Source organism: Gracilinanus agilis, chromosome 5 (assembly GCF_016433145.1).
Source record: "Gracilinanus agilis isolate LMUSP501 chromosome 5, AgileGrace, whole genome shotgun sequence".
NCBI classification, from domain to species: domain Eukaryota; kingdom Metazoa; phylum Chordata; class Mammalia; order Didelphimorphia; family Didelphidae; genus Gracilinanus; species Gracilinanus agilis.
Window position 1 is genome coordinate 212,899,858 of NC_058134.1, and position 24,478 is coordinate 212,924,335.

The window sequence follows — 24,478 nt, forward strand, 5'->3', positions numbered from 1 at the left end:
CACAAAAAAATTTTACTGATTTAATCTTGAGTTATAAATAGAATTAGAATTTTCCTCAAAAATGATATGACAAATGAGAAAGTACATAATAATGGTTCACCTTTAAGCAAAACGGAATATCAATAAAATTTTAAAATAATTCATTTAGTTAAAAAATATTCCCTTAAGCACTCATGTCAGAAAAGGACAGTTCGTTTAAAGATGAAAACAAGTCTCCTGATTCACTAAAAGAAAAGTCTGAGGATCAAAATCAATAATAAATATTGTCAAAAAATGACAGACCCTAAATTAAGAAAAATAGATGTTTGCTGAGATTTGACTGTTTAATGCATTTGTTCATCTTCTTACAGTGTTATGAAATAGTAAACGTTAATTATCAATGACACTGCAAAAGGAGAGAAACAATATTCTTACCATCTATGAAGATGATGAAAAATAAAGGAAGAGGAATTAAAAATTACTCTTTCTCTTTCTTTAGATTAAATCCTACCTGTTGCTCTGAACTGATAAGTGATTGGAAACTATATTCAAATACATTTTCTTAAAACTTAAAATATGTAAGAAAACATTTCACTAAAGTTTAGAGGGCCTTCTCTACATTTGTGTCTATGTAATTGATAAAACAGTGAAAAAAAATCAAACCTTCTTGCTGTCATTTGATTCAAGTACAAACATTTATTGGATTTAGAAGGCATAAATAGATAAATCTAGGGGATGTAAAAACAAAATATGTAGACAAAAATCTATTTTTAAAAATTAAGTGCTTATTATTTACAAAGTTTTATGCTTGGTGGTGATTATAGTCCACTGATTATAGGATATTTAGAATAATTTAGATATACTTATCTAAATAATTTAGAATATCTTATTTATTTCTAAACTTTTATTTTTACTAATTATATGTAGTAAATTTCCACACACGTTTTCTGAAATTATATGATCTAAATTGTTGCCCTACCTCCCCTTTCTCCCATCTTCTGGAGCTGGCAAGCAATCAATCTGGGATATACCTATATTATCATGCAAAACATATTTTCAAGTTGTTCTTTTTGTAAGTGAAAAATCATATAAAACCAAAACCCCAAATAAACAGTAAAAACTCATATGCTTTCATCTGCATTCCTACTCCAGCAGTTCTTTGGATGTGGAAAGCATCCTTTGTTATAAATCCCTCAGAATTTTTCCTGGATCATTGTATTGCTGAGAGTAGCTAAGTCTATGTGATGTTATTTTAAAAGATCACGTGCATGAAGGGGTACAAAATGTTCAATAATTGGCTCTCTCAGGGGAAAATATCTGCCCCAAACATACTTTTAAAGTTTTCTCCATCACTTTCTTAAGTCTAGACCAGTGATGAGCAAACTTTTTAAAGAGGGGGTGCCAAAGGAAAGGAAATGCTCATCTGTCAGTCTGTTTCTAAGGCAACTCTTTTGAAGTTTCATTGTATTGTATCCTACTTGTTGTATTCGTCAGATTAGGAATAATGTCATGTGGCTGGATAGAACATTTCAGGGGGCTGCATCTGGCTAGTGGGCCGAGGTTTGCCCATCACTGGTCTAGATAATCAATAAAATAATAAAGTCAAACTGGTTTTTTTGTTGATTTCTGAAGTATAAATACACTGAAAATTTTGATACACTTGAAAGCTTATCTGACCATCCTCCAGCATTTGTGGGTTTATACAACTCAGGCAGAAGTGTGCACGCCTGAAAAAAATTAAATGGGTATGATTTTCTATGGCTCAAGAAGACCGTCTTTTGACCAGGCTGGCAATGGGGTACAATGGGAAAAGGACTAGCTCGGTAGTCAGAAGTCCAGGTTCAAATCCTGATTCTTACAGTGCCTGGGGTCCTGCCTCAAAAAGGAAGTTCTGCCACTCACTAGTGGCAGATGGGTGCTACAGGGTTGGAAGCAGCTAGAACTATATATTTCAAGAGAGATATCTTACAGGTATTTCAGAACAGAATTTTTTACTTTTTCCCTTCAAACTTTCCCTTCTTCTGAACTTCCAAGGGCACCACCAACCTTTCAGTCCTCCAGATGTGCCATCTTGAGGGCATCCTCAAATCCTATCAATGACCCCAATGGCCATTAAGGCCATTGCCTAATCTTGCAATTTCTACCTTCACAACACCTCTCCTATACATTTTCCTTCACTCGCATTACCCAAGTTCTGACCATCTTCCCTGAAATATTCTAATTGTCTTCTAATTGGCGTCTCAACATCCTATGTCCCCACTCCAGGGCATCCTCTACTTAATTCCCAAAGTGAACTCCTAAAGCATCGGCACAACGGCTCATAACCCTGCTCAGTAAACTCCAGTGGCCTCCTATTACCTCTAGGGTTGTAACAGGGCTATTATCTGACAGAATTTCCCCACCATATGGGTTCAGCCCATACTTTCTTCACTTTTAGAATGAGGATTAAACTTCCCAAAAAGGAGACAAAGCAAACAGGAGGCAGACTTTGCAACTCCCACCAGAAAGCTCTAGCCTTTTCCTACCACTACTCCCTGAAAAGGGGTGATTCCCTGCCCTTGGGAAGCAAGGGGTAGGCATACGTTCTCTAACAAGGAATTGGGTATTGGCTAGATTCAAATAAACCCCAGCTGAATCACTGGAGGAATGGTTCCTGAGGGTATGGTCTAATGGAGGCTCTCCACAGCTGATATCCATAATATACTGGAAGACTTCAATTCAATAAACATTTCTTAAACACCTGCTATGTTCCAGACACAATGCTATGGCACCGAGGATATCAAAAGAGGCAAAAAGATAGTCCTTTGTCTCAAGGAGCTTACAGACAAAACAAACTATAGATAGGATAAATAGAATTAACAGAGGGAAGGCACTGGAATTTAAGAAGGGTTGGGGAAGGCTTTCTGTAGAATGTGAGATTTTAGTTGAGACTTAAAAGAAGCCAACAAGTCAATAGTTGGAGTGAAAAGAGGGAAAGCATTCCAAGGCATGGGGTCAGTCAGAGAGGATGCCTGGAATTGAGAGATGGAGGCTTGTTCTTAGAACATCCAGGAGGCCAATATCACTGGATATCACTGGATCAAAGAGTACATGTTAAAGAGTAAAATGTAAGAAGGCTGGAAAGGTAGGAGGGGATTGAAGGATGAAGGGCTTTGAATGTCAAACATAACATTTTGTATTTGCACCTGGAGTCAATAGAAAACCACTGGAGTTTATGACATTGGGTGTGAGGTGACATGATCAGACCCACATTTTAGGAAAATCACTTTAAAGATTGAATGGAGGATAGACTGGAGTGGGGAGAGATCAGGCAGGAAGACCCATTAGCAGGCTATTATAATGGTCCTGACATGAAATGATGAAGATCTGCACAAGAGTGATAGCAATGTCAGAAAAGGGGAGAGATTTGAGAGAAGCTACAAAGAGAAACTGGCAGGTCTTAGCAATGGCTTGGATGTGGGGAAATGAAGATAGGAATCCAAGATGATTACAAGCCTGAGGGACTTGGAGGATGGTTTTGCCCATAGCCATAATGAAAAGAACAAACATGTTTACATAAAAGGGTAAAATATGTGACAGTCTTTCAAGTGTATTAAAGGTTAAGAGACCAAAAGCTTCTTCACATAAATTAGCACCAAAATTCCTTATTGCTCCAAATATAAAGTTTGCCCTCAGAAAACTAGCCTAGTTTTCCAAGTTCAGTAGCTCTCCTCTTCCCCAGAGCTACTCAAGAAAGGAAATATAGGAGGGAGAGGTCTTTGCTTTTAAGTTAAGTCAAGACTTTAGTATAGCTAAATAAATATAGGTGAAGCTTACTTTCTTAAGTGTAAGTTGATTTATATATTACCCCATAGTTCTTCTACCTCTGAATTTCACATTTGGCAGATTAAAGCACTATGAAGCCTTATCAGAAACAGAGCCAAAGCAAATTTATAACTTCCCAATAGCACTAAGAATAATAGGTTGTAGCGTTTGGTCAAAAGATATGTGATATGCGGGGGGCAGCTGGGTAGCTCAGTGGAGTGAGAGTCAGGCCTAGAGACGGGAGGTCCTAGGTTCAAACCCGGCCTCAGCCACTTCCCAGCTGTGTGACCCTGGGCAAGTCACTTGACCCCCATTGCCCACCCTTACCAATCTTCCACCTATGAGACCGAAGTACAAGGGTTTAAAAAAAAAAAAAAAGATATGTGATATGAGCAAAACTCATTGCTAAGGTGGGTAGGCAGGATCTCTAAGCACCCAACTAACTTGTAATAGTCTAGTTAGGCTATTAAGGATTTTAAAATCTCCTTAATTAAAATCAAAACACTGTACTTAATTATCTGGGTTGGTAAGATCTTAGGACTTTACTTTTTATAGATGGGAGCATCTTAAATAGATTCCTGCTATTCCAGATTCACGATAAAAACTATACATATCCATGGCATTTTAAAATGAACAATTCCAAGTATTTTAACATCATTCTTTTAACAATTGAACCTATAACAATTTAATCTATAATCCAAAAGAATACTGACCTAAAATTATCAAATATCCGCATTACAGATTGGTAAATGGAAATAACTCATTCTGAGATCACACAATTCCAGTCAAGGGTTAACAGGTTTCTAAAGGTCTTGTGATATTTAGAATTGCACTGGAACATCAGGATTAATCTGATAAAACAGTGACACATAGCCTGGAAGTAACTTTGCACTGTTTCTGCATAAGAATAGTCCATTTCAGTCCTGAAAGGTCACACAGTTCCTGCAGATAACAGCAAGGCAGATAATTGAAGGGCTGTCTTTTTCCATGCTATCATAGTTATGTTCTGGCTTTCAAGTTGCTGAGGAACATCTCTTATTGCTGGGCAGAAGGTTCTCCCTTGTTGCCCAATCCTAGAGACCCCTCTTCACTTTGTTTAAACACTATAAAAGCTGTAACCTCCTTCTCCTTTCCAGACTTGGGTATATCCAAACCCCCACACATGTGTCTGAATTCTCTCTCTTAAAGGAAATAAACAAATTTGCTAAGCACACTGGCTCCTTTGGTTCTTCAAGGCCAATAGGTATAATGCCTATGACTCTTCATTTTTTAAGGGTTAACATTAGCAAATTCCCAGACCCATGTATTTTTTTAACTCTTTATCTTAATACCAAATAGCACAATAAATTGACTTATCAAAAGCATTTTATTGAGAGAGGCACATTTCCTTTTAAATAAGACCAGAATAAATTCAATTATACTTGAATCTATATTCCTAAATGATATTATTCACAACTTATTTAAGGCCCATCTACTGTTAGCATTTCAAAAGGAGATCTTTTTATTATCAATAATTCATTTTCAAAGACACACTGTTTGGTGTCCAAGAAACCAGTCAATTCCCCAGATTTAAATTGTATATAAGCTATAAATTTTAATTTTGAGGTTCATTTACATTTGCATTTATAATTTCTAATATTTTAGAACAATTCACAATTAAAGTTTTAATAAATTTCTTAAAAACAGGTAAAAAAGAAATCAAGTTGTAGTTACCCTCTTACTGTCTCTCTGCAGTTAAAGCAGAAGGGCAAAGATTTGTATAGTTCAGTGCAAAGATAAGGGGCTTATTTGAATTAGTTGCTTGGTGAAAGAAAAGGGAGCTTTTGACTATTGGTTCCCATACCCACTCCCTACCCTTTTTGCTTAGAATGGGAGGAAGGGAGAAAAAAGTATTTTTTTTTCTAGTCAAGGACACACATGTGCATATATGCTTTTATACAGTTACAAGGATAGACACAAAGATAGCAAACAGTAATGGTGAAGCTGCTTAAAATAATTTAGTATGTGAAGATGGCAGAGAAGGTACATGGATCCACCTGATCCCAAACAAATTAAATTCAAAAAACTATGATATAATACTTCAAAATGAATTCTGGAGCAGAATAACCTACAAAAAGATAAAGTAAAATAGTTTTCATCCCAAAACAACTTAGAAGGCCAGTATGAAAGATCTATTGCATTAGGGTGGAAGAAGGGCACAAAGCAACAGTCAAAGGCAAGCTCCACCTCAGCAATAGGCTTTGGGGATGGCCGAATCAGTAGCAAAAGCTTCTGGAGCTCTCAGTCATAGAGAGTTGGGGTAGGGGTGGGGAATCAGATCCCTCCTCAGAAGGAGATTACAGGGGTTCCTTTACTGGCTCTGGGCACAACTCTTGCAGCATTGCCCTACAGAAGTCCAGGTTGTAGTTCTGGTTCTCAGTCTCAGGGTAAGGAGGAGCACTAATACATACCAGCCCTTAGAGCTTTAGGAGAGTAAGGGATCCTGGTCACATTTCCAAGGGAGAAAAGAGTTCTTATGGTTACTCACAGACAGTACAGGTCAGGAGAGAATTGAATACACATTCCCTTATATCATACCACCCTGGGAGAACTAAAGCTTATAGATCCTCAAAACTAGCTCCAAAGGCACTTCCACAAAGAACTTGAACCTTGGAACAGTGCTCACTTCACCACAGTTATAAAGCTTAATTTTAAGTGATTTTTTTGTAAAGTCTGGGAAATGAACAAACAACAAAAAAGAAACTCTTCGGTGATAGAAAAGACCAAAACCCAAATTCAGTAGGAGAAAACAAAGTCAATACTACTATATCCAAAGCCTCCAAGAAAAATGTGAATTGCTCTCAAGTCAAAATAAATTAATGGAGGAGCTAAAAAATGATTTTAGAAATCAAATAAGAGAGGTAGAAGAAAAACTGGGAAAAGAAATGAGAATGAAACAGGAAAATCATGAGAAAAAAAAGCTTAGTAAAGGAGGCACAAAGAAGTACTGAAGAAATCAATAGCTTAAAAATAAAATAGGCAAATTGGTAAAAGAGGTACAAAGAGAACTTTAAAAAAAGCAGAATTGATCAAATGGAAAATGATTTACAAAAATGCACTGAAGAGAAAAAGTTCTTGAAAGACAGAATTGGCCCATTGGAAAAACAGATACAAAAATTCCCTGAGGAAAAGAACTTTTAAAAACTTAGACTTGGTCAAATAGAAATACAAAAACCCATTCAATAAAATTATGCCTTAAAAATTAGAATTTTTTTTTTTGCCTAAAGCTCAGGGTAGAGACAGGACAATCTAGGGTGTGACTGATTAGATCAAGTACATAGTGAAACCAAAAACTTGAGGCTAAGCCTGAGGCTAGAAATCAACCAGCCCTTCACCTGATCAAGATCAAAGTGAGATCAAAAGCTTACACCTAAGCCTGAGACAAGTATTTAAGCTATCAGCATCTCAAGGGTCAACTAAATCAGCAGGGGGAGAGGGCTCTCAGAGCTCTCAGCCCTCAGACCATTACATTATCCCCCAAGCCTACCTATAATTAGATAGGAAAAATGAGCAAACAACAACAAAAAGCACCTAACTCTAAATAATTTTTATGGAGACAAACAGTAAAGTACAGACACAGAAGGGGACAGTGAAAGTAAAGGAAACATACCCAAAGTCCAAAAGAAAAATATGAATTGGACACAGATTCTGGAAGAACTCAAAAAGGACTTCAAAAACCAATTAAGAGAGGCAAAAGAAAAGTGGAAAAGAGAAATGAAAGTGATGTAAAAAGAAATGGGCCAATTGAAAAAGGAGAACCAAAAACTGACAGAGGAAAATCAGGCCTTAAAAAATCAAAATTGACAATCTAGAAACTAATGATTTCATGAGAAATCAAGAAACGATAAAGCAGAATCAAAGGAATGAAAAAATAGAGGAAAATATGAAACATTTTACTGAAAAGCAAGTGACCTAGAAAATAGATCTAGGAGAAACAATTTGAGAATTATGATCATGATCAAGAAAAAAACCTTGGCTATCATATTACAAAAAATTATCCAAGATAACTGCCCAGAGATCCTCAAACAAGAAAAAAAATTAAAATTGAGTAAGTAAACTCTAATAACTCCATGAGACATCAAGAAACAATCAAAGTCAAAAGAAAGAAAAAAATAGAAGAAAATGTGAAATACATCATTGGAAAAACAACTGACCTGGAAAATGAATTGAGGAGACATCATCTAAGAATTATTGGACTACCTGAAAGCCATGATCAACAAAAGGACTTAGGCATTATTTTTCAAGAAATTATCAACGAAAACTATGCTGATATACTAGAACCAGAGGATAAAATAGAAATAGCAAGAATCTACCTATCATCTCCTAAAAGAGATCCTAAAAAGATAATTCCCAGGAAGAGTATAGCCAAATTCCCAAAACTCCCAGGCCAAAGAGAAAATATTGCAAACAGCCAAAAAGAAACAATTCAAATACCATGGGACTGCAATCAGAATAACACAAAGTCTAGTAGCTTCAGATCAGAGGACCTGATATATGATATTCCAGAGAGCAAAGAAGTTTGGACTTCAACCAAGAATCACTTACCCAGCAAAACTGAGCATAATCCTTTAGGGGAAAAAATGGGTGTTCAGCAAAATTGAGGACTTTCAAACAGTCCTGATAAAAAGACCAGAATGAATGGAAAAGTACTCTCAAATACAAAACTCAAGAGAAAGCTTAAAAAGGTAAACAGGAAAGAGAAATCAAAAGGCATTCAATAAGGCTACACTGTGTACATCCTTACATGGTGAGTTGATTCTTGTAACTTCTAAGAACTTTATCATTATTAGGGCATTTAGAAGGAGTATACATAGACATAGAGGGCAAGGGTATAAGTTGAATATGATGGAATGATTTCTCAAAATTAAATTAAATTAAGGAATGAGAGAGAGGAATACAATGTGAGAAAGGGGAAGGGAAAATAGAATGAAGTCAATTATCTCACATAAAAGAGGCATGAAAGAGCTTTTACACTGGAGAGGAAGATAGGGGAGGTCAGGAGGGGAGTATCTGAACTTTATTCTCATTGGAACTGGCTCAGTGATGGAAGAACATATGCAACTAGTTGGGTAGATTAATCTATTTTACCCTATTGGAAAATAGGAGAGGAAGAGGTTAAGAGAAGAGGGGTGGGGCTAATAGAAAAGAGGGAAAATTGCAGGGACATGATGGTCAGAAAATAAATAGGAAGGAATAGGATGGAGAGTAACACACAGTAATCATAATGGTGTAAATTTTTTTTACAAATCTCTCTAACAAAAGCCTTATTCCTCAAACGGAGGGAGGAGAGAATTCAAAACTCAAATTTTTATAAAATGTTAGAAATTGTCTTTATATATAGTTGGAAAAAATTAAAATAAAATATAAAAATAATAAATTTAATATGCACAAATGATATCATCAGAGCCTCATTAATTTGAACCTAATTGATCTTTTTAATGGGAGAGGCATCACAGGAGGAAGAGAATGGCACTAAGGGGGCTCCTTAGTTTTTGCCGTAGCTTAGGCTGTAGCTTGTGGCAATTTTTCTTCCAATGGCCTAACATTGTATACTAGGAGTATACCTTGTCACTCCATAGGCTTTGGGTTTGCTCTGAAAGGGAAGGCCTAAAGAAAGAGGAGGAAGTAGATCTATTTCATGACCTCTTTAAGGTCTAATATCTCTGTGTAAAGCTTTCACCTGACTTTTTTTTTCCTCTCTTTTAATTTGGAGACCTCCTCCTGAAGGTCACAGACCTCATTCTAAACCTTCCTTTTTCCTGATCTCACTTGGTTGGATATTCTCTTGAAGGGAGGAGAGTTCAGATACAGCCTGTAAGAAACAACTTGGTTGTTTCAAGGTACCACTGAAAAAAAAGCATCCTACTCTTGAGTCTTCAATTCTGGGGCTAACAGATTAAGAGTTAACTGTAAAAAAGTTGATTTTGTTGCAATAAAAGGAGTCCCATTGTGGCCAGCACTGTTAAGTTTTGGTTAATTCCTGGCAATTATCCAAATACTTACAAGTATATGGTCCATAATTTGAAAATATGTATTCAGAAGCTGTCCCTTTAGGGAGAACTGTCCGAATGGAACCAAAATCTCCCAGGGGTCTTATCTTAACATCCTAAGTCAAAAAATCAGGAACTCAACTGAAAAACAGAAGAGGGTTTGGGAATTTGAGAGACTAACCCAAACTGAGCCACCTAATTAAATCTGGAATAGACACAAAAGGGTCCTGTGGTAAAAAATTGTGGCTGGTCTGGCAAGAATCTCTGAATCTCAATCACTGACACCAGATATGTCAACCTGAAATAAAGAGGACAACCAAAGGAGCATCCACAAGGGTCTTTGATTAAGGAAGAGGTATTGCAGTTTGGAGTCACCAAATAACACAGGTATGCTCACTTGGAGGCATAAGGAGGGTTTAAATAAACTTGACAGACTGGAATAACTAAAATTTGTTGATGTCAGAGGCTCTAAATAAGATTAACACCTAATGATGTCAGAAACTCTAGATTGATTAAATCTGATGATATCAGAGGCTCTAGATAGGATTAACATCTGATGATATCAAAGCTAGGAGTGACAAGTTTCTAGAGATATCACAAGACCTGCTCTAACCATGAAGTCAGTGAGGTCAAGATAGCCCCTTGTGATGACTGCATTTAATAATTTCATTATCTCCTGCCTTCTGCTGAGAAGAGGAGAAACATCATTCAATTAATGTCTCCTTCCTTCTATCAAAAGGAAGTAACATGAGTCCTTCAGCACTTTCCAATCAGGGTTACTCCTTGGGGTAGTAGGGAGAGGAGGTCTATAAACTCTGTGTGTGTGTGTGTGTGTGTGTGTGTGTGTGTGTGTGTGTGTGTGTGTGTGTTTGTGCTGGTGGTGGTGGTGGATATTATTTTTGAAACTTTTTCCCCTTGCCAGTAGGATTGTCCATTAAAAGCCCTAAATATATTTAAACAGTAGAATGTCCTCTAGAAATCCTTAGGACTTTGCCATTAAGGAATGGTATGTGATAGGACTAGTAACTATGAACAATATAGGTTAGGTCCTCACCTCCTTCTTCCCTCTTATGATAGGAATTAGTTTTCAAAGTCTTTTCAAGGACCCAAATGACTTATTTGTGTGATACAGCTTCCTAGTCAATAAATAGCATAAAAGGTCCTGCCAACATGCAGTGGAGGTCCATGTACTTCACAGATTTTTGAAGATCATGGGAGTCATCCACAGTACACTTGTTTTGATGCTGACCAGAACTATTTCTATATTGTGGATCATGAGGGGTAGGTAGGTGAAGGGAAACTATGAGCCACTGTATCCTTGCTGCATCTCCTTGTTGTGTGAGAACAAAGTAAACTTTTAATTAATGTTTCAAAAATCGAATATCAATTTCTGCTGGGCATTTAAGGATCTTTACAATCTGGTCTTTTATGACTTTTCCATTTTTTTCACATATTATTATGATTTAGCAATACCTTATTTACTGTTCCCCAGACCTGACATTCCATCAACTATATCCATACCTTTGCACTGGTCTGAAATACTGTCCCTCTTCACTTCTAATTTGGCATCTCTAGCTTCAAGATTCACCTCAATCATCACCTACAAGAATCCTTTCCTGTTCCCATGTTTACAATGTTCCAGAAAGATATCTGTCACTTCTCCATTTTCCTGTCCTAATAGTCTCTTAAAAGTCCTTCCAAACTGCTGCTCTTCTTGTGAAGAATGGGGGGAACCTTTCCCCACAGTCCTGATCTTGTGTTAATTTCCTCTCTACCCAAGCCAAGAAGACCTACAACTACCAGGGTTTTTGTGGTCAGTCATTGCCATACCATATTTAATATGTAATATAAATTAATACAAAATTACTTCAAGTGACATTCTTTTAAAATTATACGTTTACTTCAAATATGTATGTAGGTGAGTATATGTGTATACATGTATAGGCACATACCTACACACAGACACACACAAACACAAGTTTTCCCTTTTAAGCCAAGAAGGTGAAAAACTTATTTTTCTAAACTAGTTTTTTATTTGTTGTTTGTGTTTGTTTATTCTTTAACAAATGTGAAATGAGGTTTTTGGCTCCAAAGTGTGGATATTTGAGTCACATATGAGATTCAACCACTACTCATACTACATAAGAACACTTCCATACTGGACAAAACACATTTTTGTTCATGTCTAGGCAAAGCCAGCATATTAAAAGAAAGGTTTAAAATCAAATGGGCAAAATTACCTAAATCTGGTTAGTGTATTCAAGTTAAATATCGCTGGAAAATGAAATTATATTTAAAATATTTAGTATTTAATGGTGATAATTAGGTTGGTCCTACCTAAACTGGGAGTGGTACAAATGCTGAATATTTATAATCCTCTCCTTCACTCCAATTTGCAGGATACAAAAGATCACATCTGAGAACATAAATTAACTCCTTTTGATTTTTTTACTTTAATCATCATAAAATTAATTAAACTTCTGATATAATTTATTTTTATATCATTTTAGAATAGTTTATCTAATGTCACATCAAATTAATCAATCAATCAGTCAATAGACATTTATTAAATACCCACTATGTGCCAGGCACTGTGCTAAGTATTGGGAATACATAAAGAGGCAAAAAACAGTCTCTGCCTTCAAGGAGCTTAAAATCTAATGGGGAAGACAATATGCAAACAAAATACATATGAAGCAAACTACAGGCAGGATAAATAGGAAATAATTAAGGGGGAAGGCACTGGAATTAACATGGGTTAGAGAAATCTGCCTGTGGAAGTTGGTATTTTAGTTGGTACTTAACAAGGAAGCCAAGGAGGTCAGTAGGTAGAATGAATGGGAGAGAGAGCATTCCAGACTGAGGAATAGCCAAAGAAAATACCTGGAGCTGAGAGAGTTCTTATTCATGTAACAGACAGGTAGCCAGTATCACTGAATTGAAGTAAGTCAAAGTAAAGTGTAGGGAGACTGGAGAAGTTGGAAGGGGGCTGGATGATGAAGGGTTCTGAATTTTGAATTTTGGATTTGATCCTGGAGACAATAGGAAGCCACTAGTTTATTAAATAAGGGAGAGTGCCATGTTTTAAGAGTTAACAAGTTTTTAATGGGTTTTTTTTGGTGATATTTAGAGTTATTTTGGCGTATCAAAATTATAGAATGGTGGCATATGCCTGAAATAACTTTACAGTGTTCCAGCCCAAAAAGGTCAGCATGCCCTAAAGAGTGCCCACACTTTCCTTTATCTTATTGAAGTTACACCCTCATATATCCCAAAAGATTGATTGTATTTCTTGTGTTAGGTAGAAATTCCCCACATTACCTAATCATAAAAGATTCCCCTCTGCCTTTGTCTTGAAATACTATATAAGCCTATATCCTCTTCCATTCTCTTTTGAGGAGCCTTTGGTCTATCCAGGCCCCTTTCCCTCCACATATGTGTTTTAGAATTTTCTCAATGGAAATAAACATCTTTGCCACAGAGCCATGTGCTTGTTTGATGTTATGGTTGACATTAATGGTGGCAGCTTGTGAAGATGCCTCTCCTGACTTCCAGGATTCAGCTGAGATAGAGTCCTGAAAGAGACCTTTGCCTCAACTCAGACTGGGCTTCCACAGATAGAAATGAGTTATATATCCCTTTTCTGACTTTAATTCCTGAGGTTCCTTTTTTTTTTTTCCAGGTTGAGCTACTTGTTTCCTTTGAGAGTATGAATTCTTGATGTTGTGACTTAAAGAGAGTTTGCCTATCTCTTTCTTGGGGAGGGGTCTTGGTTTACTTGCATTGGTCATTTCCTTGATTATGGGAAATTTGATTAGCATTAAGAAGCCACCAAAGGAACATTGATGGCAGAGCATATGCATTAGTTTATGGACCTCTGGAAAGATCATCATTAGGAAATGTCAATAGGTAAGAAAACTTTGTATTTCTTTTTTTAAATTTTTATTTTTGTCCTACACTTTATTAGGAGTGATTTAAGAGATACAGCGACCCTATTTATACAGCTGTAACATGTTAGGACCTGTAGTACATTATTAGCTGGAGACCTCCAATTTGCAGTCCATTCTCTGCAGAATCAATCTGACTTGAAAATATCTCCTTCAGGAAAACCCACACATCTCCAAATATCAAAAAAAGGTCCTTCCCATACAATGTAAAATGGTAAAAAAAATTGTATTTCTGTAAGGTTCCTTTTTAGTTTTAATGATGGGTAATGAGAACAATCCCCAATCTCCCCAACCCTTACCCTCCCCCCACAATAATTGGTCACAAAAAGAGGAATTCTTTCATCACGACAAATTAGTCTAAATACAACCAGCTCTAAAATTTAACTGTAAATTAAGTTCCTGAGAATTGAATATTTTAACATTTGACTCCCAATTTAAAAAAGCCCTGCAGACTCATATCTGTTATATGTGTCTGTCTGTCTGTGTGTTTAAGTTTATTTCAGCCTGTGGAAATAGCCAGTGAAACTTTTTCTAAAAGAAATCAAGTCAATCAGTCAAGTAGGACTTGGGAGAATATTAACTGTTATTCTGACTGTGTGTGCAAGGTAGGATTTTAAAGGGAAAACTTCTGTGTTTTATGATCTGCTTTTAGAACTTTTTTCTTTCTCTTCCCTCCTTGCATTTTTGAATGCCAAGGATGTTTGGAGGACAAGAAAGCAAGAGTGAGATAAGGGGTTAAAAAGAACTTATATATGAAGCTATAAATACCTAAAATGTGCTTTAAATGATTTTCATAAAATTGGAAGTCCCCTGTAATGAGTTTCACTTACACTTTAAGTGAAATCATTTTATCAGGAGAAATAAAGACTCTCAGAATGCTAGATTCAATTTTTTTTAACAGCCGAGAAAGCAAGGTTATTCTTCTGTATTAGGACACTTAATTGGATGTTTCCCAAACACTGAAGTGAGGTAGAAATTACTCTCATATTGACTGGAGATTCTACTGAAAATATTATGGCTATTATCTATTTAAATAGTTAAGAATAAGTTTTGTCTCCTCCCCTAAGAGGAAATTCTGTTATTCTCACTGATAAATTTTCAGAACTTAATTGTTCTTTAAAAGATTTTTATGTTTGCTAAAAGGCATCTTAAAGAATTCTGGTGCTTCTATCTTGTGAATAGTAGAATTGGGAATAATTCAAAAGTTAATAATCACATGCCAATATAAGGAAGAAAATAAGTTAATTAAAGATTACAGATCTATTAGTCAGTTTGAAATGCTATTAAAATAAAAATTATTGCAAGGAGAATGTTCAGTGGAAATTTTACCTTTGGGAAGTATGGAATTTCATATGTTTATATTATTGAGAACAATAGCACTAAAATTGCTATTTGAGTATTATAAAGTAGAAAGCATAGTGAATTAGCACTGTCCTAAAATCATTGAGTTCCTTCTGAAAATCAAATTTGAACTAAATTTAATTGTGTGTGCTTAAAAAGAACACTAATTGGGATATATTAAAATTTAATATGTGACTGCCACTTTGGTGATTGTGCATTGTTTAACATAGAACCTGGGATATAAGCACTATATATTTGCTTTGTTATTTTGTTGATTAAATATAAAAGTCTTGTACTGGATAATTCCGCATGGTTTTCAATGTGATTTATATATATGCATATATATCAGGAATTTTGTTAATTATATGATCTTATAAAAAGCTTTTCATATTACAAATTGAATTACTATGAATAAAATTAATGCCTGACATGAATTTGATTAGTCTCTCTTGGGAATAGTGTTTAAATAGTAAATTCTTTTAAAATCTGGATTCCTTTGGGTTATTGATTATACTGTTGTAGCTTTAAATGGTGAAAGAATAGTGTAAATTGCTTGAAACTGTCCTTTTTGGAAATATAAAAGGTAATACTGTTTTTACATTGAAAACACTTGAGTTCTTAGAGATCTGTGTCAGAAGAAGTCTTGTAAGTGTTGAATTGGGCATAATTCAAAAGTAAAAATATAGTGAAGTTAAAATTATTTGAATTATGATGATGAAAGCATGTAAAAGGAGAGAAGTGTTGGATTACAATATAAAAGGAGCAAGTTAAGGTTAATCCAAGTCCATTTGAACATTAAGGTGCTTTTAACTAAAATTCACTGGAGGAAAATGTAATGTGTAAGTTCTAAGCAAGTAGGAATGCAAGAAATAAAGGCAGAAAGAAAGTTGTAATCTTTGAGCAGTCAATTTGACTATAAAAAGTTTGAATGTTTTTAAATGCTAAAATAAGTATTGAGCAAAGGTTAATTTATAAACTCCCACCTATTTTGTGATTTCTTCAGTTGAGTTTTAAAAACTGTCTTGGTTCCCACTGCAAAAAGAGAAACTTTTTCTGGGTAAAAAAGGGGTGGAGGGGCAGCTGGGTAGCTCAGTGGAGTGAGAGTCAGGCCTAGAGACAGGAGGTCCTAGGTTCAAACCCGGCCTCAGCCACTTCCCAGCTGTGTGACCCTGGGCAAGTCACTTGACCCCCATTGCCCACCCTTACCAATCTTCCACCTATGAGACAATACACCGAAGTACAAGGGTTAAAAAAAAAAAAAAGGGGGGGGTGGAGTCCAAACACTCCAAAGGATTCCCAGATAGATGAAGAATAATAGCATGGGCAAGATTCTATCAGTTAGTTCTATTACTGAGTGGTGAGACACAGTAAGGCCTGGAAAAACATTAGGAAAAAAGAGTATAAGAAAAATTTATAATCACTATGTGGAAAAGCCAAAAGGCAAAACCTTGCTGACCTTCTTGATCTCTAAATTTTCAATCTGTGAACAAGGTCACCAGTCCTGTGTGTGTGTGTGTGTGTGTGTGTGTGTGTGTGTGTGTGTGTGTGTAATAACTTGTTTGGGTTATGGAATTTCTAAAACACTGTACTGAGAATATAAAGTCTGTTTTAAATGTAGAATTATTCTTAATGATTTATTTTTATACCAGGATGCATTTATAGTTAAGAAGAAGAGAACTAAGTGAAATCTCTCATATGTGTGTGAGCCCTGGCAAACTTTTATTATTACTGTTTTCTCTATTGTGTTATTTAGAATTTCTGGTACTCTATTTAGAGCTATTTGAGACTCATTTGAGCTTTAATGACAAACTTCCTGTGGACACTTGGAAAATTACATTTTCCATGGTCCAAAGGATTTCCTGTTTTGGATGACATCTTCAAGGTAAAGCCCAGCTTTAAATATTGGGAAGTCAGTTTTGACTTGCTCTTTGCTACTTGAGTTTGCTCCCTGGGGACGTGGAGGAGTAGGGAAGGTACGGAATGAATTTTTTACAGGCGTGTGGTCGATTTTATTCTATTGACATGGGCCTAAATAAAATATTAGTTTTCCTCATAATATCAGCCTTCATCATTTTTAAAAATAACACTATGAAAATAAGCTTAATTGTATTACCTAAACTGTGGTTACTGAAACTTGTCATTGGAGGTAAAAGCTCTTGGGACTGCAATTAATATCATTGTGAGTTTTGAATTCAGGTATAGTTGTCTGATGGATCATTAAGTCATCATTTGAGAAAAAGCCAGAAGTTACTCAGAAGGAACATGATCCTGAATTGCTACAGGTGGAGGTCTTTATTTGGGAAAAGTTGAGGAGATAATCTCAGCACAGCTGAGATGGGAAGCCTTCTGACTTCTCTTAATAGGAATGTTCCCACCTGATTATTCCCGAGTCTGACTGTGAGGTGGAATTGTTACTGCATCATCAATTGTGATTCTTCCCTGAACTCAAAGTTAAAGATGCTAGTATACATGTGATGAATCACTCTATGCCTTTAAAGCTTATGCCTAAGAGGACTAGTTTTGATACTGCTTAATATTGTCCCTGCTTTTTCTTTTTTAAAGCAAGTTTCTATAATCAGAGTAAGTGTTTACTAGAAGATATATGAACAATGCAAATATGTAAGCTGTTTTCAGTTTAAATGCATAGTCATTCCTCGTCCTAAACAATTAAAGTAAATAAGTATTTGGACTTGTCATCTGCATATTAATACACAGTCATATATAAGATTAAGTCCATCTGAAAGCAGTTAACAACTGAACATGTTTTACTACACAACCCATCTGGTATACACTGTTCTCTATATACAGAGGGGAATTACTTAAGTGTTTCTATTTCCTACTCTAAGTTTTTGTTTCAAATGGAGTACAGTAGTCTCTGGGAAGATGACACATTTGTATAGTCATTTAATCTGAGGGTGCAGAAATTTATTTGCAAAAGTGTTATTGCTTTTTTTTTTGTAAACTATAGAATTTGATCTCTAATAGCATCCAATCATCTCAAAAAGAAATGGGATGGAATAAAAAACTTTGAGGAAGCAATACACTGGATAATCCTGAATGTTAAATGTAAATTATTCTAACGAGCATGTAAAATCTCTAAAATTTAATTGACTTGTTCTATTGTTAATAAGATCAGAACCACAAGTATTTATTGAAGAACAATGTTTAAAGTTGTACTAATTTATATTGAGATCTGCCTTGTAAAATATTTCAACAATAATATAGCTAAGGAATCTCGACAAGTAACTTGGAAACAAAGACTCAAATCTACAAGAGAGGCCTATCCCAAGATGTCCAAGAGAAAATGTTTTTAAAGATAAAACAACTACATAAGACACATCTGAAATGTGAACTAAAATTTGTGGAAATTGGCTACAAAAATGCAAATAAATAGATTTGAAGTTAGTTAATGTTGATATTCATTATTGTATTGGTTTGGTCTTTTATTTCATTGTATTTGTCCACTGATTTCTTTTTCTATTCCTTAATGGTTTCATGGATATCCTTTCAAGGATATTGTGTTAAGATATTCATAATGGATTGTGACCAAAAATTATGTCCCACCAAGTTGTTTCTTCTTTTTTTTTTTTTTTTTTTTTTTGGCCATGGGAGCAAATAGTCCCTTGCCCCCCCCACTCCCCAATGGGGGAAATAAATGGGAGAAATATTAAGGATTAGCAAGTTTCTAATGATTTTTGAGATGTTTATAATTACTTTGGAATACAGGATTATACCTGGAAATAACTTTGCACTCAGGGTTCTGGCCCAAGTCAGTATTCCCTGAACAGTGACCATGCTTCCCTTAATCTCACTGACGTTGCATTTTAGTATATTCCAAAAGAGTGACAGTATATTTCTTGTGCTGGATAGAAATTTCCTACAGTCCCAATCCTAAAAGATTTTCTTCTCCCTTTGCTTTGAAATACTATATAAGCCTGGACCCTCCTCCAGTCTATGGGAGTTGGGGGGATAGGAGGCCTTGTATCTATCCAAACTGTACCCCTCCCCCCCAACCAAATGTGGGTTTTTTCATTTTCTCAGTAGAAATGAACCTCTTTGCTACAGAGCTGTATGCTTGTTTAGTTGAACATTACTTTAAATCACTTTAGTGACTCTGAGACCATGCTACTTCTATGTTTATGTTGTATATTCATAATCATATATTTGCTGTTCATAAGCATTATGCACACAACTGTCCCATTTATTTCTTATAAAAAGATATACTTAAAAGATATAGAAGAAATGGGGAAAAGAATACCCTAAACTATGTTTCTTTAAAAAAAAATCTTAATCTTGGGGCAGGTAGGTGGTTCAGTGGCTAGAGATACAAGACTGGAGTGGGGAGGTCCTGGGTTAAAATATGATCCCAGACATTTCCTAGCTGTGTGACCCTGTGAAAGTCACTCCTGTAAAGGTGAGGCACCAGGGATGTTAATTTTTATTAATAAAATGTAACTAAATGGGTACACACACTGGGTTGAAGGAGAGACAGGACCAACCAGGATAGGGAGACCAGGGTTCACTGTTTTAACTGACACAGGAAAGGCAGTTGGCCCAAGGGTCACCCAGCTCACCCTAGGCCAGGGTCTATGAAACCAACAGGCAAAGGTAAAAGTTTATACAGTTTAATTGAGGATAACTAAATAAAGGATGGGATAGGGGATTCTATACTTGAAAAACTAAGGGCAAACCACAGGGGACAGGGAAGGACTTCACTACTCTATCCTATTGACCTAAGCCAGGCAGGGCCCAAAGGAAGCAGTACTGAAGTCACAGGGAAAGCTTCTTCAAACCTGGTTCCAGCCAGGTTTGGTCAGCTCAGCTAAAGGGCCAATTGGGGTCTCACGGTAAACCAAGGATGGTCACAGGATGCCAAGAGCCAACTCAGCCAGGTGATCCAAGATACCCAGGTAGGGAGAGTGAGTTTGAAATGCTGTCCGCCAGGTCCCAAACTACTTCCCCACTTGGTGCAGCTCTGTAGGTCTTGTCCACTTGCTGAAAGCCTTCACCTCTCAGGATCCCAGGGAACCAGGAGGCAGTTTTTCCCTAACTCTGAGATCTCCCAGGGTTAGCAACAGTTATGTCCCAACCACTAATGGAGTCTCTCTCAGAGAACAAGCCCACTTCTTGCTCCTTCATTCCATCTTGGAATCCTCCAGCCCTTCCTGCTAGGTCCAAAACTATTACTAAATTAATTGCTAAATAAACCCTCACAACACTCCCAAATAAACCCTCACAACACTCCCAAATAATCTTACAAAATATTTTTATAGCAGCAACTAGATATCATTCAACAATATACCTCAGGAATCATCACCTCATTAGGTTGTTTAGATAGTGCTAAAGTACAGTCAAAATTTTCTTTTCAATATTATTGCCATAATCTTGAATTTTAGGTTAATGATACTTATGACCAATTTGTTTCTCTGTCCCTTAAAAACAAAAGATCACCCAATTCTTAAAGGCTTGCCTTCCTCCCATTCCAAAGGGTATCATAATTTATCTAAAATGATCATACTACTTTCAGCTTTGAGATCGTGTTTTCACAAAATCTGATATTTTAGTGACTAACCTCAACCAATAGAAACATCCCAGGGGTAGAGAAAGGTAGGATGTGATAAGGGAGGAAAATGTCCTTTTAACAAAGCCCTTTGAACAACAAGAAATTGCTCTGGAGAATGGTGCTGCAAAATCTGAGACCCAATTTGCCTCTTAATGCAAAAAGCGATTTTCAAAATTTCAAAATGCTATTTCCTTAAGCACCAGGCAACTTTGGATTTTATGGGGTTATCTTCTCATTCTCTCCTAGTTTCTTCTATGCCCCCATATAACACAATTTGCTCTCCAGGTTCTGCCTTATTTCACAGGATCATACATCAAATGTTGGAAGGGACCTCCAAAGGCCATCTAATCCAACTCCTTCATTTTACAGATGAAGATACTAAGGCCCAGAGAGGTTAAGCCAACTGCAATATTCTTTAAAAAATCCCCTTACTTGTGCTTTTTCTCTTCTCATCTCTACATCTAGAATTCCCTCAAGCCCCAGCTCAAATCTTCCCTTCTACAAAGTCTTTTCCAATCTCCCTCCCTTAATGCTAGTGTTTTCCCTTTAAGACCAGCTCCAATTTGTCCTGTATACACCTTATTTGTAGATAGTTTTCATTTTATCTCCTCCACTGTACTGTGAGCTTCCTCCAAGCAGTAACTCTTTTTGTCTTTATTTTTGCCACTACCACTTAGTCTAGTGTGAGACACACTAGACTTAATACTTACTGACTTATCTTTTTGATTTGCCTGAGATTGGTCCTGGATGGGATTGAAACAGAGGTGAGATTTGAACCTGGGTTCTCTGACTCTAGAGTTAGTACTTTTTCCCACTGTCTGTCCCTTGCTTGTCCTTCTACCTAGGGCTCCTGAAGGGCTGGACTAGGAATCAGACAACCTGGGTTCTTATTTCAGCTCCATCATTTACCGTCTAAGCCTGGCTACGCAAGCGACTTGCATGCATCAAGCCCACTAGGTAAAATTACACCCCATCCTCAATTTCCTCGGTAACCCAGAGGCAGTAGAAGCTACCCTGCTGGCTTCTATAAAGCTATAGTCAATAGCAAGTTAGTTAATGCCTGTGAATATCTTAAAATGTGAAAATCACTATTTGAAATGTAAATCACCATCATCACTGGAATAGATTACCTGTCCCTAATTCCCTTCTGAGTCCCTAAATCTACTTTTTCCCAGAGGTTTGTTACACTTAGAGGCAAAAAGAGTCCTCCAGGGGCTCTGTGATATCGGAAGGGGTTTTTTGTTGCTGCTGCTGCTGTTGTTTGTATTGGAGCTTTCTCCTGTTGGATACCTATCTCTCACCTCTGCTTTTTTTATCCGAGAGGGAGAGAGGAAGGAACAAAGTTCAAACTTCCCAAACCTCACCTCACAGTACAATCTGTGCAACCACAGCACTGGCCTCCAGCCCGTGCTCACACCCACTCTGGCAGGGAATCAATTTGACAACTCTAGTTCGAGTCGCTGGTGGGGAGGCAGGAAAGAAGTAAGGAAAGAGGGAAAGCGGCACAGGACAGTCAAGCAGTTTAAAAATGAACCCTGAAGAAAAGTAGGGGGTAAATTTAATCCAGGCGAGAACTTCCCAGGAAAAGGTTGAAAGAGAGTGAAATAATTATCTAGAAATAAGCTCAACTGGAAGACAAACCGCGAGCAGATCGCAGAAGAGAATACAGAAGGAAAGAAGGGAACCCGAGCCTGGGGAGCGAAGGGTTTGGAAACAGGGAGGACAGAGATGCTGAAGGAAGTAGGCAGAGCCCTCCCGTCTTCCGGCCCAGTTTTTTCTTTTCTTTGTTACCTGTGTTGTCTCCACCCCGGTTGGCTTTATCTGGGGGGAAGATGCCAGAGCATTTCTCCCACTCCACCAGTCCCGCGAAGCAGAGCTCCGCGACGATGTGCAGCGCTTCCTGGCAAAGGCTGCTCAACTTGTCCTCAGGGAAACTCATCTTCTTCCTTCCTCTCGCCCTCTTCTCCTTGCTAGTGTGTGTGTGTGTGTGTGTGTGTGTGTGTGTGTGTGTGTGTGTGTGTGTGTGTGTGTGTGTGTGTGTGTGTTTCTTTTTCCTTGTATTGTTCCCTCTTCAAACTCAGTCTGTTAACTTCTTTTGATTCTTAAGCCATCTCCTGGCTGGAGTTTTGCTGGCTGGGAGTACTTGGGAAACCCACTAACTCCTAGGAGCCCCAAATTAGCCCCATAGCGGGAGAAGAGGAAAAGATTGATGAGGGAGAAATGCTGCAGCCTTCTTTAAGCTACAGATTTGCATCACTTCTCACGCTTCTAAGGAGATCTAGGAGAGACAAAACAACAGCGGAGAGGGAAGAAGACAGGGGGGGAAAAAAGAGGCAGACCTCCACTTGTAAAAAACAATGCTCCCCTCCTTTTGCGCACGGGCTCTCTTCCTGATTGGCTGCTGGGAGAACATCCAATAGCAACGTAGTGCGGGTTGAGTGGGGATCCTCCTAGCCTTCCTGTCTGGGATAGGTAGTAGCAGAGAGTGAAGACTACCTGCTGTACTTTCGAAGTGCGCGTTTGTTTCTGTTCTAAGCTTGGGTCGGGTTTGGGTTCTGTCCTCTCCCCCTCCCCTTACTACCTTAGCTACCCCTCCCAATCCTAAACTCCCTTTCATCATCTTTCAGCTGTGTGTGTAGGTATGTATGTATCTAAGGGTCCTTGATTATTTATTGACCAAGATGGTGGTTGGATCAAAGATAATACTGTTTTTATGTGGCATTTCTTTTATATCAGACCTTGGAACAAATTTTAATTGTGAATTCAACTTGCCTGGTTAGTAGACGTTTAAAAACAAACCCCCCAAAAAATCATTGACTCCATTGTGCTTCAACATAAATGCTGTGATTCATTTTTCTGCTCAAATTTTTAAGGTAATGTCAGGACATTAATGTTTTATTTGTATCATTTGCCTTGCACAAAGTGCTTGATAAAAGATGAATTAATGAAATAATTTGAGCACCGAAGTGGTGCAGTGCATAGAGGGCCAGGACAGGAGTCAGAAAAGATTAATTTTCCTGAGTTCAAATTTGACCACGGATATTTAACATCAGTGTGACTTTGGGCAAGCCATTTAGTTTCCTTCAGTTTTCTCATCTATAAAATGAGCTGGAGAAAGAAATGACAAATCACTCCAGTGTCTTTGCCAAGAAAAAGTCCAAATAGGGTCACAAAAAATCTGACTCAACTGAACAGCAACCTTAGACAATGAAGAAATATTTTAAAACTTTACAGCATTTCTAATAAAGGTCTCATTTCTCAATCTGAGAACTGAGTTAAACTGATAAAAATAAGAACCATTCCCCTGGGGAAATTTAACACTAACTTGTACCCTTTTCATTGACAATTGAAAACAAGTTGATTTTTAAAAGGGAGAAAGTTTCAATTTTAAGATTGAAGTTACAAATTTTCTTCTCCTCCCCCCCCCCCCAACACACACACACTCACTCTAGTTGAATAAGAATTCAAACAAAGCCTCTTTAGCTGTAAACAAATGGTAGGGTAGAGGAAAGATAGTTGGACTAGAAAGTGAACATGTGTACTTTGCAACCATTCTAAAAATCTTATGACTCCTGGTTTCTAGAAGAGGCACCTCTTGCCCAGAGTAAGGTCAGTATCCCCCAACTGGAGGGGATTTGGAAAGGGATTTCACTAAGAATAAAATTGGAGCAGTGGGATGAAGTGGAGGCTTTTTTAGGGGAATCCAGAGCTAGAAGGTATACATAGGCCATCTCTAGGCCTGTCTCTCCTGGAGACTGCTAATGGAATGGCTGGCCACCTGTGACTGATTGTCCCTCTTTTTCAGACCCACTTTT

The 24,478-nt window shown here is 37.1% G+C and overlaps 1 protein-coding gene across 1 annotated transcript in view; it reads right to left on the reverse strand.

The window, feature by feature from the left end:
* SYT10 (synaptotagmin 10) overlaps positions 1-22,602 on the reverse strand; it is a 72,877-nt gene extending 50,275 nt beyond the window's left edge. The window contains exon 1 of the mRNA XM_044677975.1: positions 22,455-22,602. Coding sequence (XP_044533910.1) covers positions 22,455-22,602 — 148 coding nt within the window. The remainder of the gene's footprint in view (positions 1-22,454) is intronic.
* Between the last annotated feature and the right edge of the window lie 1,876 nt (positions 22,603-24,478).